Raw genomic sequence first — 21230 nt, forward strand, 5'->3', positions numbered from 1 at the left:
AGCTTCCTAATGGCCCTGCGTCATCCAGGCCAAGCCGCAGCAGGAGACACACAGGATTCCTCACAATTTGTTACTAACAGAAACTGCTCTGTTCATGAACATCCTTGGCTGTCTGTTTTTTAAAAAATCCAATTTGAAGCCTGGATTGCCCATTTACAGTACTTGATCAAGTCCCTTAATCTGTATGGAAATTACTAAAATTTCTTCATGTGGACTCTGGGGATAACTGCTACCTGCAGTATTAGCACTACAAGTATTGAATGAAAATCTGTGTGCCATTTCCTGGTCACGTGAGACATTCCGTAAAACATAACGTCTCCCCTAGAATGACTTTTAAAAGCAAGGTAAGCATTTTCTAGTTTTCTGTTTTGAATTTTCTAAGTCTTGCCAGAGAAGGCACCATAATTACAGCATACTAAATTAGGAAATATTGGCATTTATGAAAATACTCTGCCCCTATGAAGGGAATAGTGTTTACTAAACATGCAACACAGTTTTATTTCTGTCATTTTTTTTTTTAATTTTCAGAGAGTGGAATACAAATTCATGAAAATTCTAACCAGGCGTCCTCAAACTATGGCCCGTGGGCCACATGTGGCCTGCCAAGGACATTTATCTGGCCCACTGGGTGTTTTTGCCTCCGCTGCCTGTCCTGCTTAGCAGTCGACTCGTCCCGGGGCCTGCAGTCCGGCCCTCCAACAGTCTGAGGGACAGTGAACTGGCCCCCTGTTTAAAAAGTTTGAGGACCCCTGCATCTAACTATATATATTTTAATATAATCTCTCTGCCTGATGGTAATGAAAGAGGGCACTAATGCCTATTTGCACTTAAATAAATACCTTCCCTCGCCTGTATGAAGACTGGAGCTGACTGCCCTGTTTAAGTTTTGGTGGGGGGGGGGTGGTAGTTAAGGCCATTTCACATGCTTACCAACTACTGTTGACCATCAGGGTCATGTCTGCCTTGACTGTAAGTCTGGGCGTCAGTCATGTCCTGTGCATAGTCACTTTCTACAGAAATGGAATGCACTCAGCCTTCCTTAGTGCCTTTTAGTAACTTTATATGGTCAAGAGAATACTTTCTAAAATGCTTTTAAAATTATCAAGAAGGCATGAACACAGTACAATTTAGTTTTCACTTTGTATTTCTTTCCAACAACAATGATTCAGATGGACAATTCCCAAACCATCTGAGGTAAAGGTAGAACATTGCAGACTCTTGGAGGCCTTGAGATACTCCTTTGATCTTTTTTTTAGATTCTTAAACCTAAATGGTAGCTATTGGTTTTAAAACCAAGTAGTGAATTATATTCAGAAAAACATATAACTATCTAACCTGGTAAACAATTAAAATAAAACACGGTCCCATGAGTCTTAGCATTTTAAGCTTCATCGACTATATCTTGGGGTTGAACCATTTACGGAGGGTAGATTTTAATACAGAAAAACAAACAAACAAACAAACAAACAAAACTAGGATGCTGTTAGAATCTTTAGCTCTCTGCCTGTTCTTTCTATAGGAGTGGGACCTTCTTCAAAGACCCAAGTTAATAATGGTCAAAGATATTAAAAATAGTTTTTTTAAAAAATGAGCTATAGGAAAAAAGGCTTTTAAATGGTTCTTCTAGAGTTATTCATTACCAGAGAAATACAGAAACAAATACTGTTGAACAAAAATAATATAATCATGCTTTAGAGAAAAAAAAGAAAGAGATTCTGGAAATCTTAATGGTTTAATGTTTGAGAAAAAGAAAAAAATCCATTGTTGAGGTTGCCACACAGCAGTATCCTCTTTCTAGATGCAGAAATCTGAATTTTTCTGAGGAAGCATTTTAATATGTGTGAACCCCAGAGCTTCACTTTTCTTGAAGAGACCAGGCACTTCCAGAAATCAGAAATGAATGTGTATCAGTTCACTCCTCCTGAGCACCTTTCTCCACAGTGATACACATATCCTCAAAGCACTCCCACCATCACGTCCTCAGTCTCTTCTGGGTTAAAGAACTCACAGTTTACAAGTTTCATGAAAGAGTCACTGGGTAGAGATGGACGCATTCTGCGTTAATGCCCTACGAAGGCCTATGACTTTCCAAGACTGTCATGTTTCAGAGGATAGGGTGGCCCAGGGGCCTGTCACCATGCATGGTGCTGGTCTCTCATTTCATGATGATGGGTTTGTCTGGTGCCTAGATGTCTCCATCCACTGTATCTTAGCCTTTCCCACGTAGCTGGGAAGTCCATAACCTATATCCAGCCTTCTGTGGCTACAGGTGCCCCCGCCTGGTGAGGTGTGTTCTGCAGACAGTGTCTGGCCGTGGTCCTGGTGTGTGGGGGCCTCATCATCACTGTGGAGATCATACTCCCCTGGGTTACGTAAGGCCTTTTTTGACCCAGAAGTCGGGGGGAGGAACAGGTGAGGGAGACATCACTCTCCGAGAGCTGATCTTAGGCTCGTCTTTACCCTGAAGCAGTGTTTACCACCTTTATCATCTCACAGTACACTTGAACCCATAGTTAGACTCCCACGGCACACCTATATTATGTTGATCAAAAAAACCAAAAGAGTGAAAAGACATTAACTGTGCTTTGAACTTTTTTTTTTTTTTTTTTTGTAGTTTTTGGCTGGGGCTGGGACTGGGTTTGAACCCACCACCTCCAGTATATGGGGCTGGCGCCCTACTCCTTTGAGCCACAGGCACCGCCCTGTGCTTTGAACTTCTTTAGGAAATAATTTAACTAATGATCTTTAACGTTTTCATGGCACATCGACGATCCTCTCCTGGCACACTGGGTGAAAATCACAGCTCTAAAGAAACATTTTTGACTAAAAATTTTAACTATTTCTTACCAAATACCCAGTTGTATCAGGAGGAACTCAGGTTCAGGAGAAATTTTAGTCATCATAGAAAGTAGAGGATACTTTTTATTTCTTTTTCTTTTGCAGATGTTAAGTGTGGTAGGTATTTTGACCTGACACTCAAGCATATTTCCCTTCATAAAAAATGTATCAGAATTCCATAGACTAGGCAGGTAATCTTGGATCTGTTTTAACTTACCAATAAAAGGTGACATAAAAAGCTTCTAGTACCTTATTAAGCATATCTTGCTTAAACTGATTAGGACACACACATGTGCTGATGCCATGACAGAGAAAAAATAGTTCTAGGTGATTCTGATCTCAAAGAAAAAATCTGCCAACTTGACAGGTTGTAGGAGGGGAAGTATTTTGGAGAAAACTATCCATTTGGTATACTCTTTAGATTTCTGGGGCAGAGATAAATAGGACTGACTTTAACTGAATTTATCCTAAGAGAGATGCTTGCAGCAGAGAGAAAACTGGAACTCGATACACACAGCCACCCCGTGACACCACGGCGTCCCCACTACCCTAAGACAAAGGAGAGACCCACCGAGTGATGTGTGAAGTCTGCGTACCTCACACTCCCCAGCTATTCTTCTTTCATTTGTCCATGAGTCTTGTATGCTGAGACGCATTAAAGTTTTAGCAGAGTTTGGAAAAGAAAGATCTTGCTCACATTCTCTGCACACAGGGAGTACTATTCACACGTGCTTCACAGTGTGAGTTAGGAGCTGCACTCAGCTTCTCTGTGTCTGTGTCAGTGACGGCTCAGTCACCCTCTGTCAGCGTATCAAGGAGCAACATCTAGTTTCAGGGTCAAATCTGGACTGAGATCTTTCCTGACTTCCTTTTTTGCCTGTTTCCCTATTAGAACCTAGAGGCCAATTATGGGGAAAGCCCTGATTTGGAACTCCGAAGCCCTGGGTTCTTCTACATGACATCATGCACTTTGAACATGTCACTTCTCTAAAGTTCCAATAAGTAAATCCGCCCCCTGGGGAGCTCTGCATTACATGTGAGAGGGGCTGCTACGCAGCGCTTACTCACTGAATGTGGGCTCCACTCTTACTAGCATTACACTCCTTTATGTTAAAACTAGTGAAGCAGGGCAGCATCTGTGGCTCAAGGAGTAGGGCGCCAGCCCCATATACCAGAGGTGGTGAGTTCAAACCTCACCCTGGCCAAAAACTACAAAAAAAAAAAAAAAACCTAGTGAAGCAGCATAAGGCTATTTGAGAACATTTAATTTTTTTTAAATGTTGAACACTAATTCCCTAGTGAATACCATGGAGATCTTTTCTGTTTAGCATCCTCTGTACATAGTTTTTTCCTTCTCCTTTAGAAAATTAATTGTTTTGGAGTCCCATGACTTGATACTTTTTAGACTTCTTTCTCTCCTCTCTTCTTAAATTGTCTGGACGAATGCACCTCTGACCACCATTCAACTTTTGTATCATAAAGAAATATAAAAGTATGAATTTATTTGCATATCTTTTCCCTGTTAACACTGGGATTATAAATTCTCCTTGTCTCACTGAGATACGGATGCTAAGTCTGCTCCTCCTGGCTCTCAGCCCTCCCGGCTGTTGGCCACCACTTCTGACCCGAGCGCCTCTCAGCTTGCCCACTGCTTCCGCCCTTCTCCTTCAGATACAAGGCATTTTCCCCTCCGCTCTTTGAGAAGTTTCTACTCTCCTGCTTCTATTAGGGTAAAATAACACAACTCATTTCTCTGAGATTTCCCCTGTCTTTGGCTCGTAATACCTCTCCTCTCTCTGCTCCAGAGATCTCATTTAAAGGGTGAAAATTACCTAGGTTCCAACAACCCAATGCTTATAAACAGTACTGGGGGCAAATGTGACAATCAGAGGGGACAGCACTCAGCATTCAGCCCTGAGGAACAGGCCTGCCTCGTCTGCCACTGAATTACAGTGTTTATTTTTAAAAGGCAGCAAAATACCTATAAAAGATCAATATCATAAGAAGATAGATAAGTATACAGAATTGTGACAAATTCCAGCCACGTTTATGTCAAAAAAGAAAAGAAATCAAGCTGTAACAATGAACTTTCTAAAAGACTGTTCAGACTTTGAAGTGGATCGTGGAATGGCAAAGCATACAAATCAGACCAAGATTTTAACATTCTCCCCTGCCACCTTCTCTTTCCTGTAGACATATACTTGTCACAAACTGAACACAAAGATCTCTGTTCCTATTCTAGGAAGCCTGCTTTAATAGTCCCTATGAAAATCAATAGGTTCCAACTGACAGGATGCTTAGAGAAGTTTTACTTGGCCTGACACAGCTTGTTATCTGCAAACTACTTTCCTTAATGTGTTCTGAGACCTCAATTGGGCCCAAAAAGTCTATCTGAGCTGGTGATTTATTATTCTCCTCTTCATCACTGACCAAGGTGACCTTGCCCGCACTTCCAGAGCATGCTAGTAAATGATAAAGAGTGGCTAACAGCAGTGTTTAATACATGCATGTCTTTAACCCAGATTGAACCATCTATTCCTCTTACATCATAGCAATTAGAAAGTGTACAGCTCACGTCAGTTTTCCATGGTCCCAAGGGAACCTGTTCCCCATTGCTGAGAATTATCCTACCCAGTGAGATGAAAGGGTGGTGCCCAGATGGTATTTTTTGTGTCCTACTTGGAACGTTGACCTGCACAGAGGGACAGGTGCTCGGAGAACCTATGATGCAGCTGTTCTGTTTGTCCCATTCCCCTGTGGTCATCACAAGGGTGCTTCATGGGGCCACGGGTCACCCCACACTCTGGGAACAGAAATGGAGCCACACACTTTGCCCATTTAAAATCAAGTCTTTCTTTTTTTGGCTACTGAATTATATGAGCTCCTTTGAGCCAAGCAGAGGAACCCTCCCTGCCCTTTCCTCTTAGTGAGTAGAAAGCATCAAGTCCTCTAGGAAGAGCCTCCACACCTTGTCACTAAACCCTCAACCAGGCAGATTTGGAGGATGGAAGACGGGGACTCCCTGCACCTGACATAGTTTGGAGATTAGCCCCTACCAGATACACGGTTTGTAAATACATTCTTCCCCTCCTGAAGGTTGTCCTTTTATTTTATTGATTGTTCCTTTTGCTATGAAGAAATGTTTTTGTTTGGTATAGTTCTATTTGTTTGTTTTTGCTTTTGTTGCCTGAGTTTTGGTGCCATAATCAAACCATCATTGCCAAGACCCATGCTATGAAGTTTTTCCCACTTTGTTCTAGAAATTTTATGGTTGAAGATCTTGGTCTTCAGTCTCTAACTCATTTTTAGCCTTGGATGTGGTGTGAGGTACGTGGATATCCAGTTTTCCCAACAGTAAAGAGACTGTCCTTTCCTCATTGTGTGTTCTTGGCATTTTTGTCAAAAATCAATTAACCATGAGTATGGAGATGAATGTGTCTGTTTTATGTCAGTATCCACTTTGTGGATTGTGACATTGGGTAGTGCTAGGCCTCCAATTTTGTTCTCTTTCCTCAAGATTTCTTTGGCTTTTTGGAGTTTTTTGTTATTCCACAGAGATTTTATCCCAATAGGATTGTTTTTTTCTATTTCTATTAAAATTGCCATCGGGCTTTTTACAGAGGTTGCATTGAACCTGCAAAATGCTTTGGGTAGTATGGACATTTTGCAAAATGAACACAGGAGATCCTTTCATTTCTTGCTTTCCAGTACAGAAAACTGTCCCCTTCTTGATTAAATTTATTCCTAAACATTTTAATTTTTTGACACCATTGTAAATGAGATTGTTGCCTTAACTTCTTTTTTAGACAGTTTGTTATTAGTGTATAAATTGTAACTGATTTTTGTATGTTGACTTTTTATCCTACAACTTTACTGAAATAGTTTATTAGTTCTTACAGTTTTTTGATGGAATATTTAAGGTTTTCTATTTAAAATCATGTTATTTGCAAACAGAGATAATTTTAAATGAGACCAAAAAAATCTCATTTAAATGTTCCTCAAAACATCCCCAAGTACTTTTCCCAGGGTTACTTTCTTCCCTTATTCCTTGACCCACTCAGCTACCTTCCTTAGAGTGTAATAACACCCATTACTACAGACCTCAAGCAGTCACACATTCATTTACGTAGTTTTCACTTGGTGAAATAAAAAGAATGTGGAAATCAGAAAAATCTATTTTCAAAACCTGTCTCCATACTTACTATCTGGGTGGCTGTGGGCAGTTAGCTTCTCTGAGCCTCAGTCACCAAGACTGACCTGACATGAAGAATAGTGAGATTATTCATTGACGCACACAACAAATTTTTACTTCAGTAATACATGCAAAGTTCCTAGGGTACAGAAAATGTTCAATAAGTTGTAGTTATTACCATTCCAGATTCTCCATTTAGGTGCCCAGCTTTCTATAAACTACATACCTGAGCATTAGTTCCAACCAAACCTGCCCTTATCACTGAGAAACTGTTTTCTGAAGTAGGTGTTACAAATGAGGACTGGGGGACCACTGGAGCAAGTCTGTATCAATTTTGTACCCCTATCCTCAGCATGTGAGGGATCCCTTTTTTCCCAAATCTTGGACAAAAATAAATATATTTCTTATTCTTTTTTTATTTGGTGCAGATACTCTCTTGGAGCCCTTAGGAGAAATTTACCTCATCAGGACTTTGATTTTGGACATTTAGCCTCCAGAACTATGAGGAAATAAATTCATGTTGTTTTAATTCACTCACTTTGCGGTAGCTTGTTAAGGCCAGCCCTAGCAAACCCTGATAAATAGGCAGTGGGTAGCTAGACAGATAAAAAGGTAGGTAGGTAGATAGATGAGCAGACAGATAAACAAATACCATGTTTCCCCGAAAATAAGACCTACCCCCAAAATAAGCCCTAGCAGGATTTCTATGCATTTTTTAAATATAAGCCCTACGCCAATAATAAGACCTAGTGATGGGCATGGCTACACAGCCAGGCCATGTATTTCAGCGTGGAGATAAGACATCCCTGAAAATAAGCCCTAGTGTGTCTTCTTGAGAAAAAAATAAATATAAGACAGTGTTTTGCTTTTGGGGAAATATGGTAATAGACAGACAAACAGAAAGAAAGACGTAAATAGATGGCCGAAGGTTCAGGCCTCTTTGACTTAGCTCTTGGTCACAAAATGAAGACCTTAGGAACTGTGGAGTGGGGTATAGTGACCCCAAGCTTGTTAGTTGAAGAACATAAAATTACCATTTTTGTAAGTCAAAATGGTTAAAAGAGGCAATTTTATGTGGTCCGGTCTAATAAGTGTAACTGATTATACAAATAACGAAGCTTTCTGAAACTACTTTTTGCCCTCAGGAGCAGACCCTTGGCTGAATTATCAAAGAAAACATTTTTTTTCTGCATCACTTTCCCTCTATAAATAGATCCTTAGGCTTCATTCATTTCATGTGGATAAGGAGGTTTCGGCCTCCAGGACCTAAACAGAATTAAGCAGGGAGGCAACTGCTTTTTGCCGTTTCCCCGGCCCCTTCCCCGTTCCCACTTCCCTGCCGTGGTTTGTCCCAGGAGGCAATACTGAGGGCTCCATCTAACTCACATTCAAAGGCAAGCTTTCTCCAGGGCATTTTCTCTCATTCCATTTGGCACAGCAGTAACTGTGTTTGACAACATCTGCCTAACAGTCCCACTCTGCAGCTCCATCTGACACGCGGTGCCATCTCCATTCTCTCCCTGCCTGTCTTCTGAGGAAGATGTTTTCACAACAGAAGGGCGGAGAGAAGACAGTGAGGCTGTGCTTCCCAGTGGTGCGAGTCACGGGCCCACCAGAGGCCTTCCCCTGCCTCTCACTCCAATGCATCCAAAGACTTTTGACATCAGCCAATATTCTCTAATCCAGCTTTTGTCCTTGGGGATTTCTGAGTAGTCACAAGTAATTCCTAAACGTTTATTTTCCAGACTTTTCATGCATCTAATCTCTCTCAAAGTTTCCTCAACTAAGAACAAAAAATAACCCACTAGACATTTTTTTTCTTTTACCAACAGGAAAAGACACAATCAAGTCCTAAAACATATTGTGTGTGACGACTGCAAAAGCATGACAATTTGTTTTCACAAAAGTAGATATTTAATAGGAAATTCTATTTTGCAAAAATTTTTCATAATCCTTTACTTCAGATAAATCTTATAAGAAACTGATTTAAAGGAAAATCCCAAACCTTACCAGAGATTCTTCTACACTCTCACATAACTCAAATCATTATCTAAACCAAGTAGAAAATTCAGAATACAGAGTGCAATGGTAGCTTCTGCCATTTAAAGTATGAACTATTTCCATTAAGTTATCTTTGTTATCTTGCTGTGGCTTTACACGCTAACAGATTACTTCCAAATGTCACTCTATGTCTACTCGCTGAAAACCCAGTGCCATAATGCTCTTCTTTATTATATGAGGCTCTAAAATTTCCCTGTGTCAGATAATACATCAACAGCTAGTGATAGTAAGATGCCTTGAAGAGAAAAATAACTCCTTGGCCTCAAAAATGTATCATTTGACTTCGAAATTCATGATTTTCCTCAGCATATTTTATAACTGGGTGTTTAAAAATAGATTTTTTTTATATTTGTTCACACAAAATTTGAAAAAGAAAGAATGTGCTATAAAAGAATACCTTGTCTTTTTGTGGTTTTATGAGCAGAAACTACCTAAGGACAGAGAGTGTAAGTTGGGCACTTGAATGACGAAATCCTCTCTGGGGAACAAACTGCATCGTACCACCTTACACTGCATCACACCGAGGCGGAGACCTGTAGTTTCCACTCCCATCTGCTGCATTTCTTACTCATTAGGGCTGAGCCTAGGCCACTTTTGCCTCCTCAACTAACCTATGGGTTGTGGGGCACAAGAAGCAAGCCCAAAATAAGATTTTCCCTTTTTGTCCTAATGCAAACTTGTAGATGAGCAGGTGCAGCCCAGAAACATCAGCGTTTGTCCAGTACTTTACTGAAGCAACCCCAACATTGGAAAATCTAGGCAAATTAGAAGCTGATGACTCCTTTCATTTCAACTATTTATTTATTTAGACAGAATCTCAAGCTGTTACGCTTGGTAGTAGAGTGCCATGGTGTCACAGCTCACAGCAACCTCAAATTCTTGGGCTCAAGCGATCCTCTTGCCTCAGCCTCCCAAGTAGCTGGGACTACAGGCATCCACCACAATGCTCAGCTATTTTTTTCTTATTGTTCTCATTGTTGTTTAGCAGGTCCTGGCCGGTTTCGAACCCACCAACCCCAGTGCATGTGGCCAGGTCCCTAACCATACAGCTACAGACGCTGAGCTGTCAACCCCTTTTATATACCAAGATTTTCTAGCATATAAAAATGTAAATATTTTTACATTATTAAAATTAAAAATTTTAAATACTAAAATTTTGCATATAATATATATCTAAGAACATAACATATATACATATCCTGTATCTCCAGGAACATTGCTGATATACAAAGTACGGTCTACCTGCCTCTCTGATACTCCTTTCCACGCTTCTCCTCCCCAGGAGCCCATCTAGTTTTAGATCCAGTTGCTTTCAAAGAACCACACAGTTTCCACCAGACAACACTATCTGGGTTACACTCTCACAACCAAGAGTCAAACGAGGCAGCTCACACAGTGGCTTTCTGGCCCCTGTGTCCTCTGAGTCTCCAGGTCATAGGCCCTTTAAAGCTGCTATTAGGTAATGAAATACACTTACTGTTTTCTTTAACACTTTGAGAGCAAAAGGCTTCTGAGTCCCCTTCTGTTTGCATCTGTACACGATGGATGTAGCACCCCTGGAGGGGGAAAAGGACAAAAAAAAAATGTTACGCTTGAAAATAAGGATGCCTTGCAATAACTCTCACAAGTGTTTATGAGTTCTCCTTACAACCAGCCCTAGATATCAAGAGTGCATTTTTTTCTTAAGACTAAATATAGTTTTCTCAGGAAGTTCTAGATTGTCTACACTGCTCTTTTCTTCCCTCCCCATCCCTATACAAGTAACAACCTAGGGCTGTTACATTCAGTAAGCTCTAGAATACATCTAGGCCTCGGGAGGATATAGCTTTTGGAGGAAATCCATCCCATTTCCAAGCTCCAGGGCTTTACAAAAAATATGTATCTGGAGTAAAAGAAACCGTATGTCTCCAGGGAGAGTAAGTTCAGCACTCTGATGTAAAGGTCGGAACAGTCTGTGCTTCCATTACTCAGTATGGAAGCTTTGCCCCTCTTTCTTTTTAACCTATAAAGAAAAATGATAAGAATGGACTCAGTAACTATCTTGATATATGAACAAGGTTACTAAAAGGAAAGCTTTAAAACGCAAGCTGGTGGCTTGCAAGCAAGGTGGCTCACACCTGTAATCCTAGCACTTTGGGAGGCCAAGGCAGGAGGATTGCTTGTAGTCGGGAAGTTTGAGAGTTTAAGATCAGCCTGAACAAGAGAGAGACCCTGTCTCTACAAAAAACAGAAAAATCAGCTGTGCATGGTGATGCGTGCCTCTAGTCCCAGTTACCTTGGGAAGGTGAGGCAGGAAAATCCCTTGAGCCCAGGAGTTTGAGTTTGTAGTGAGCTATGATGATGCCACTAGACTCTAGCCCTGTCTCTAAAAGCAGAAAAGAAAAAAAAAAAAAAAAGGCAAGAAAATGTGGTCCAAATGCTTCCACTCCACACATAAAGCAAGAGGGTAAGAGAAAGAAACAGAGACCAGAAGGGGCTTATCAACTAAACAAGCTTAAGTTTCAGCTTCAGAGACATTTTAAAGTAAAATCAGTTTGAAGTAAACCTGTCAGATTTTGAAGATTAGGACAAAGGACCTCTTGTGATTGATAGATAGATAGATACATAGATAGACAGACAGACAGACAGACAGATAGACATATATAAAGTGTATATAATGTATAGTTGTATACTTCTAAAATTTGAAATAAGCATGTAGAATTATAAAATTCACATTCTCAGCCATCTAAACACAACAAATTTTTAACTGAACCAAGAGAAGCCAGAGATTGGTGTGTTGCTAATAGTTAAGAACTATTTTTCCACACTTTTAAAACCCTTTATAAGATATCACATGAACATAAAGAAATGGAATAAAGGTAAGTATCAAATTCAATTTTCCTCATTTTTTAATTGCTCTAAAAGATAACTAAAGCAAAAATATTAACGAGGAACTGCGTTTATAACATGTGTACAGGTAAAATCACTGACAACAGCATGTAGGGTAGAGGGAAGGACTGGGGAAAGACTGCCCAGTCCGAACACGCCGTGTTAGGTAGTATGAGAGCAGGAACCAGAACTGGATTCCCACTCTCAACATATCTGTTGAATATAATATTAGAAACCCTAATCAGAACAATTAGGCAATAGAAAGACATAAAATGCATCTGAATAAAAAAGGGAAAAACTCACATGTCCCCATGTTCTGTAACGATATGATAGTGTATACAGAAAACCTTAAAGATTTCACCAAAAAAACTATTAGAACTAATAAATGAATTCAGTAAAGTTGCAAGATACAAAATCAACAAGTAAAAATCAATTAAGCTTCTATACACTGACAATAAACCGTCCCCCCAATCAAGAAAACAATCCCGTTCATGATATCATAAAAAATAAAATATTTAGAGATAAATTTAAACAAATTTAAATTTGTTAAAAACTGTAAAACACTGATGAAAGAAATTGCAGAAGATACAAATAACTGGAAGGGTATCCTGTGTTCACAAATTGAAAGAATTCACATTGCTAAAATGTTCATGCTACCCAGAGCAATCTGCAAATTTGGTGCAATTCCTATTAAAATTCCAAAGACATTTTTCTCAGAAATACATAAAGCAATCCTAAAACCCCTGTGGAAGGACAAAAGCAATCTGGAGCAAAAAGAATAAACCTGGAGGCATCACACTATCTGATTTCTTTCTTTCTTTCTTTCTTCCTTTCTTTTTTTTTGAGACAGTGTTTCAAGCTGTCGCCCTTGCTAGAGGGCTGTGCTGTCACAGTTCACAGCAACCTCAAACTCTTGGGCTTGCCTCAGCCTCACAAGTAGCTGGGACTACAGGTGCCAGCCACAATGTTTGGCTATTTTTTGGTTGTAGTTGTCATTGCTGTTTGGCAGGCCTGGGCTGGATTTGAATCCGCCAGCTCCTATGTGGCTGGTGCCCTAGTTGTCTGAGCTACAGGCGCTGAGCCACACTATCTGATTTCAAAACCTACTAGAAAGCTGTATTACTCAAAACAGCGAAGATGCCAAGAACACATAATGGGAAAGAAACAGTTGCTTCAACATAATAAATGAAGTTGGAGGCCGTGCGCAGCAGCTCACGCCTATAATGTCAACACTATGGGGGGGGCTGAGATGGGTGGATTGCCTGAGCTCAGGAGTTCCAGACCAGCCTGAACAAGAACGAGACCCCCGTCTCTAAAAACAGCTGGGTGTTGTGGCAGGCACCTTGTGGTTCCAGCTACTCAAGTTGAGCAAGAGGACTGCTTGAGCCCAGGAATCTAAGGCTGCTGTGAGCTATGATGCCATGGCACTCTCCCCAGGGTGACAAAGTGAGACTCTCTCCCCCCCAAAAAAAAAAAAATGATGCTGGGAAAACTGGATATCTATATGCAGAAGAATGAAATTAAACCCTTCTCTCACACCAACCTAGCCATTCCACAATGTATACATATTTCAAAGCATCATGTTGCATACCATAAAAATATGTAATTTCATTTTTAATTATAAAAATAGATGCAAAGAACAATGGAACAGAATAAAGAGGACTGAAATAAACCCATACTTTCATGTCAACTGATTTCCTACAAAGATGCCATGAACACAAAATGAGGAAAAGACAGTCACTTTAATAAATGGCGTTGGGAAAACTGGATATCCACGTGCATAAAAATGAAATTAGACCCTTCTCTCACCCTGTATTCAAAGATCAACTCAAAATAGTGAAAGACTCAAACATACCTGTTAAATGGCAATTACTGAAAAGATGAATGGTAAGTCTCGGTGAGGATGAGGAAAAAGGAACCCTTATAATACGTACAGTGTTGGGGGGATGTAAGTTAGCACACACATCATGGAAACCATTATGGAGGTTTCCCACAAAGGAAAAAATAAAACTACTGCATGATCCAGCAATCCAACTACTAGATGGATAGTCAAAGGCGTGAAGTGGTATCTCATCACTGTTTTAATTCACAGCTTTCTGATGCTCGGTGATGTTGAGCACGTTTTCATATACCTGTTGGCCATTTGTACATCTTCTTTTGAGAACTATCTATTCAGGTCCCTTGCATGTAACCATCACGTCAAGGAGACAGCTGCCCTCCCACGTTCACTGCAACGTGGGCTCTACCGGCATGTTCAGCAACATATACATATTTCAAAACATCACGTTGTGTTTCATACAAATACATAATTTTTATTTTTAATTAAAAAGTATTGGAACATATACTTCAAATATACTTTTGTTTGTTTGTTTGTTTAGTAGGCCCTGGCCGGATTTGAATCCACCAGCCCCGGTACATGTGGCCGGCACCCTAACCACTGAGCTACGGGCACCCAGTCAAGAAAAAACTTTTTAAAGGCTACAAAGAATAAATTAAAAGAACAGAACAGCCTAAATAAAATTTGTGTGAAAATAACAAGTCAGTAATTTCTCAAATATACATACTCTTTGCGGAAATTAAATGATTAAGTGTGTAAACACAATTTTAGAAAGTAATCATATTTTCAGTATTTTTACATAAAAACAAAAAGTATTTTGACATAAATCACATTAAAAGTTAATTTTTAATACAAAAGAACATTTTGTAAAATGTTGTTCTTCAATTCAAAATAGGATATTTAAAGGGAGAATCATCATAAATTTGCCTTAGATTCAAAGAAAGCAAGATTATAGATTAGAGGATATTATATTTATGGAGTTATTTAATTGAAAAAGAAAAAAGGCTTCCCTGATCATGTCTATTCATTCATAATATATTCTTCAACAAAAACCCAAGAAATATAGAAATTATTTCAGTTTGAATTTTGTCTATGATTTTTTTTTTTTGATAAACAACATTCATTCTCTTCTGACAATTTCTATAGTTCCATATTCATTTTTCTTACTCAAGTCTTGGGAAGCTACCTTGGAGCTCTATCCTTCTTCAGTATCCTGAGATACATACTAACAAAATGTTAAAGGCAAAAGATGAAACACAAATCACTATATTTTTATTACATAGAAAGAAGAGAAAGTAGTCAAACCTGTAATGTGTCTGTAAAATTGTCTATTTATACATGGTAACTACAACACAATGTGTAAAGTATAACACACATGAATGCATATATATGTGTTATATACCACACACATGCACACATATTACTGCTCCTGTAATGCTGTTAAGAAGCACCTGAGATTGGTACCCAGCACTGTGCACCACAGTTATGGAATGTGGGGGGAAAGCTCCAGATATATTTATCAAGTATAAAGTCCTTTATAAACACATTCAGGAGACATTCACACTGGGCTCTTTATCCGGTGGTTCATTTGTACATGTTCCTCATGCTCAGTACATAAGGAATAACTATGTTTTGTTTGTTTGTTTGGTTTTTGGAGAAAGAGTCTCACTATGTTGCCCTTGGTAGAGTGCCGTGACATCACGGCTCACAGCAACCTCAAACTCTTGGGCTTAAGCAATTCTCTTGTCTCAGCCTGCCAAGTAGCTGGGACTATAGGGACCCACCACAACACCCAGCTATTTTTTTGTTGTAGTTGTCATTGTTGTTTGGCAGGTTCAGGCTGGGTTCAAACCCACCAGCCCTAGTGTATGTGGCTGGCACCCTAGCCACTGAGCTACATCTACCAAGCCATCTTTTTTTCCTTTTTGTAAATCTTTGTCAGCACAAATTTTTTCCTTTTTTTTTTTTATTACTATAATATCACCCCTTGGCTCTTCCCATCTTCTCTTCTTTTTTCTTGAAAGAGAGAGAATTTGGTCTAACTTTATTTTTTCCCAAAAGAAAATCCAGGCATGTTGACATGACTGTTTAGTCACTGGCTCAAAGACTGACCCCAAATGCCTTCACTGGGCCAAGTAGAGATAAAATCTGATTCAAAATGGAAGAAAGAAGTCTAAAGTCTGGATTCAGATTAATATTTCAGGGAATTGAAATGAGATTACACAATGTTCTGACATTTTAGCATCAAGGACATTCTCCTGTTAAGGCAGGTTATAAATCAGAGGTTGGCCTTCGGGGGGAGGACCCAGTGGGACATTTGTAATCACTTGGAGGAAAGCAATAAAGTCTGGCTTTCCTTGCCACTAAACCTACAATTTGCTCTTTGGAAAGGAAAGGGAACGTCAGATACAGAGTCTCTTAAAACATAGAAATTCACCTTTTAAAAAAAGAGAGAGGGATCTTGAAATGGAACCAAAAAATCTTCTAATCTTGAAGACGTTTGGTTAACGATTACAGTTATGTCAAAATGTTAATTATTTTTAAACATTTCAAAGCATTTAATTTTGTTCTTGTATTTTGCATTTGATTTTTAAAGTTTTTACTTCCAATGTATGTACATGCAGGAAAAAATCCCCCAGCCCTCATTATGAGAAGGTCTAAAAGCAAAGTCGTACTTTAGAAGAACTGTCAATCACAGGTTGAAAATAAGCATGCAACTCTATATATCACCACATTCCTCCTGTGTGATTGACTTGCTATTATTTAAGAAGCCTATTCTTTTCATTGATTTTTAGACTTCATGAATTATTAAAGAAGCCTGGTTATAACCTCAAAATTGATTCTTCTTAGGGGTGAAAGTAGAGTCATATTCAGGAACAGATGTCTGAGAAAAGTCCAAGTCTGTAAGTGTTTCGTGTCGGCCTACATCCTGCCTCATTCTATGGAGAGTTTTTCATTATTTCATTCTTTATTTCTGTCAGCCTGGAACTCCTCAATGCTCCTCAGCACTAGAGTGCTTCAAGATGTTCTTTGGTCACCAAAGACCAAAAAAAAAAAAAAAAACCCAAACAAAAAAAGATCTGAACCTTAAATCAGGAAAAGGAGAAAAACTATTCAAATGATTTAATTACTGATTTGGCATTTTCGTACAGCCTGAAGAATGGCTTCCCTTTGGAATTTAGAAGTTGCCATCACACCTGCTAGTTTCCCAAGTCAGTTACATATTATAGTCTTAAAATAAATCTCAGAAAAGTCATGCTAAAGAATACTATTAAACCCCAGATTTAAGAAGTGCCCAAGCCCAAAGTTTAAGAAGTTTGGGGTCCCAGTCTGCCCATAACTGGGCTCTCTCTTCCCGGGTTCATTCACCTGCTGATCCCTGCAGGCAGCAGGGACAAGCAGCTCAGTGCACGTCCTCTCCTGTCCCTACTTGGTGCCTCATATTGACCCTGCAGCCATCTCCGGAGAGGCTCCCCATTTGTTGTTTCAGCTTAGCCCACATCCACTGTCTCACAGTTACAGTTCCTGACCAGAAAGTTCTTCCTTCTTCAAGACCTTTTATGCAGCACTACTTACATTTCAACTCTGATCGTCAAGTCTCAGCATGTGGGCTGTTATCTTCTCCACCTCACGTGGCTCCAGGATCTCAAAACTTTATTTCCCTGCTAAACCATTTCCCTAAGTTGTTGCCTGACAGTAGCTGGTTGTAACTTTGGTCCAAGGGCCTGTATCTCTGCAAACACGGGCTTAAATATGACTCCTTTTGTTTCAGGAATTAAATAAAACCCTTATCCTAAAGTCAAAGCTTAAGAACCTTGGGAATACAAATGCTGAATTTCAACTACACTAGTAAAGAAAAAGTATTTGTTCTGAATCACAAAGTGATAAAACAATAAAAACTGTGGAAAGGGTCTAAATATCAGTCCTTCTCTGTGTGTTTCCAAACATCTGACACCTCAACTAGTCAAACCTCTTATAATAGTTTGATTATTATTCTTTTCTCTGTGAGGCACGTGTGCACGTGCACACAGCACATACAGAATCGAACAGTGTGGTGTCACAGTGTCTTATGAGGACGGCTACAGCTCTTCTTGTTTTTTTATTTTACCTTTATCCCCCATCCCAGACACATTCCCTTCCATTCCACACCATCTACTAGAACATATTTAATGTGTATCCATCTATTCCAACTTTTATACCTTCACTTAAGCTTATTACTAGTAATAAGATATACCATTGTTTTGTTTACTGTTTATCATAATCAACAGAAGTGCTAATATCTTATTTCAGTCTTTAATTCGCATTACTCAACATACTTTTCAGATATATGTCCATGTTGGTCAACATAGATCTTAACAAGTCCTCTTAAATGTTGCCATTCAATGACCATATCACATTTTGAAATGATGACATAGTCATCATTTCAGAATGATCTTGATGGATACTTAAGTTATTAACTCCTTCAAACTGAAATTTAGTAAATATTCTCCTAACAGTTTTTCTGCAGTTTAATTCTAATTTTCTGATAAGCCCACAATGTTTCTGTCTAGAAAAAATCTGTTGACTTAGGAAGTAAAAGCACCAGTGTTATAATCCCCAAAATCAGACACACAAGCTAAGTTCATGAAGCCAGCTCAGCAAGAACATGTAACAGCTCACAGACACCTCATCCTGCATCATCATGGTGCATGTCCAAATAATATCAAGGATAAAACGCACTTAATTTTGAAGGACAAGGAAAGCTATTTCATTTTAGTTCATGCTATCATTAAGTATGAGGTTTTTAAGGACTATAAAGAAAGAACAGTTAAATTCTGTGAGTGTGAGCAATGTCTGATCACATCTTCAAAAGCAGCTAGAACCACTGTTAGATTTAATTGAGTAAAAATTAAGCACTGTGCTAGACGTTGTAGGGAATTATAGGTATAGTTCTGGCCCTTAATGGACTTAGAATGTGGAAACAAGAAGAGAACACTTAAATAAGTCTATAATTTTCAAAGCAAGCCAAATACTGACCAATCTTTTGTCCAGTCCTGAATGCTTTTGAATGTGGGACAGAGGGACATCAATTATGGCAAAACCACATACATAAATCAGGATAGTTCTTGGCAAACTGGGCCTTACAGTGTCCCTATTACTGGGGACTAAAGGAGGGAGAAAACTGAGGATCCTTTTTGTAAGAAGACAAATACAACTAGTCTTCATGGTGGACAGGGACTAGCAAAGACAAAAGAACGGAATGACAGGTGTTGTAGCCATATGACCTACTTGGGCCTCCGTGGGAAAGTGGGAGAGTTCGTGGAGTGTTTTTCCTCCAAACAGATATCTCTATATGGAAAATATGGAAGAATATGTAGCTGTAAGCTTGGCTGGAAGAATAAGACTAGCCAAAGCTTTCGAAGGATTACGCACATCAGACTAGAAAATTTAAGCTTTAAGCTGTATGTAACGAGGTATATTCAAAACTTCCTGAGCAGGAGAATTAGGTAATGAATAACTAGCAAAGTGCTTTAGAAAACCACTTGGATGTAGAGGGAGGATGGGGACTCAGCAGATGGTTCCCGATTTATGACTGTAATTTTTCAATTTTACTACAGTGCAGAAACAATACACATTCAAGAAAAATCCCATTGTGTGTTCCGTGATTTATGATGGGATTTCATCCTGACAAATCCATCATAAAACTAAAATATCATAAGTAGAGGATCTTCTGTATATCATATCATCTTTCTTTGGCTCCTTTTAAGCTTTTGTCTTTATCTTTGGATTCTGGACTTTGATGATAATATCTAAGGTTTGGTGGTGTTTTTGCATTTGTTGTGTTTGTTGCACAATAAACTTCTTGAATATGTGATGTTCTTTGCCAAATTTGGAAAATTCTTTCCTACTATTTCTTTAAACACTTCTGCCCAATTCTTTCTGTCCTCTCCACCTGAGACATACATCCCATGGATGGGAACCTCTTGATATTTTCCAACAAGTTATTGAAGCTCTGTTCATTTTTACCAATTATTTTTCTTTCTACTCTTCAGATCAGATAATTTCTATTGATTTGTCTTCAAGGTCACTTGCACTTTCTTCTATAGCCTTCAATCCAACCTTAATCCTACACATTTCTAATTTCAGAAAATATACTTTCCAATCTGGAAGTTGTTATTAGGCTCTTTCTTGAATCTTCCATTTCTGTGCTGAAACAGTCTGTGTGTACTCAACATGGCCACATGTTGCTTCATGTTCTTAAATGTATTTACAATTGTTTTATAGTCCTTATCTGATTATTCAAACATGTAGGTCATATCCATGTCTCTTTTATTAACTGCTTTTTTTTTACCTTGATTATAGGTCACAATTTTCTGCTTCTTTGAACATCTAGCATTTTTTAAATTGTGTGATAGATATAAAACCTATCCAACTTGGTTTTATTTGAATTCTGATCTTGATCCTATGTCACAGCCCTTGCTCTGGCATGTGACCGTTCCTCCTGAGGCGGATCTTTCTGAGGTGGTTGTGATGTCTCTCTGCCCCGGCTTGGCCAGAGACCTAATGTCTTCCAATGGCTCATGCCTGCCTACCCCCAATGTCTCTGTTAGCTCTCAGCCCCTCCTCAGTTGCTCCGCTTAGCCCCATCAAGTCTTCCTATACATTGCCCCCAATTAGAGAGTAAGGTGCATGTAATGCTCACCTGTTTCCCTTCTCTCAATGGTCACATCCCTGTATTGCCCATTGTTCAGTGCCTAAAAACAACTATCTCCTGCATTATGTTAAGGTAGTTTATGAAAGAAAGGCGAGTGTAGTACCTGTCATTCCATCACTGCCAGCAGCAAAACTCTTCCTTACAGTCTTACTTTGTGTCATCTTATTGAATTTGAATTAGACATTATTGTTTCAAAATAGAAAAGTGGGTCAGGCACAGGCTCATGCCTGCAATTCTAGCACTTTGGGAGGCAAAGTGGGAGGAATGCTTGAGGCCAGGAGTTTGAGACCAGGCTGACTCACATGGTAAGACCCTTGTCTCTACAAAAAAAATGGAAAAATTGAGCTGGGTATGGTGGTGTGCACCTGTAGTCTCAACAGCTGCTCCAGAGGCTGGGGCAGGAGGCTTGCTTGAGCCCAGGAGTCCAAGGCCACAGTAAGGTAGGATTGTGCCACTCACTCTAGCCTGGGTGACAGAGGAAGACCTTATCTCGAAAAAAAATGATAAAAAGAGGAGATTAATATGTTTATTCTTTATGCATTTATGAAGCGTAAATTAAAAATGTTGACAAAACTTGTGATTGAAGGAGATTAGCAAATGAGAAATCTGTAAGGGCAGAATTAAGAAATTCCCTTTTAGCATTCCAGGCAGCTTTTTAAACATCAACAGCATCTGTTATTGTTTCTGGAGAAGAAAAGAATTTTGAGGCATGAGATATAATTATATTATGTCAAAACACT

At 39.2% G+C, this 21230-nt stretch overlaps 1 protein-coding gene across 1 annotated transcript in view; it reads right to left on the reverse strand.

The window, feature by feature from the left end:
• CAMK4 (calcium/calmodulin dependent protein kinase IV) overlaps window positions 1–21230 on the reverse strand; it is a 204612-nt gene that overhangs the window by 92274 nt on the left and 91108 nt on the right. Inside the window, exon 2 of the mRNA XM_012804613.2 lies at window positions 10569–10647. Within this exon, the coding sequence (XP_012660067.1) occupies window positions 10569–10647 (79 nt within the window). The remainder of the gene's footprint in view (window positions 1–10568; window positions 10648–21230) is intronic.

The sequence above is a fragment of the Otolemur garnettii genome, unplaced genomic scaffold (genome assembly GCF_000181295.1).
Source record: "Otolemur garnettii isolate 467f Iridium unplaced genomic scaffold, OtoGar3 scaffold00030, whole genome shotgun sequence".
NCBI classification, from domain to species: Eukaryota; Metazoa; Chordata; class Mammalia; order Primates; family Galagidae; genus Otolemur; species Otolemur garnettii.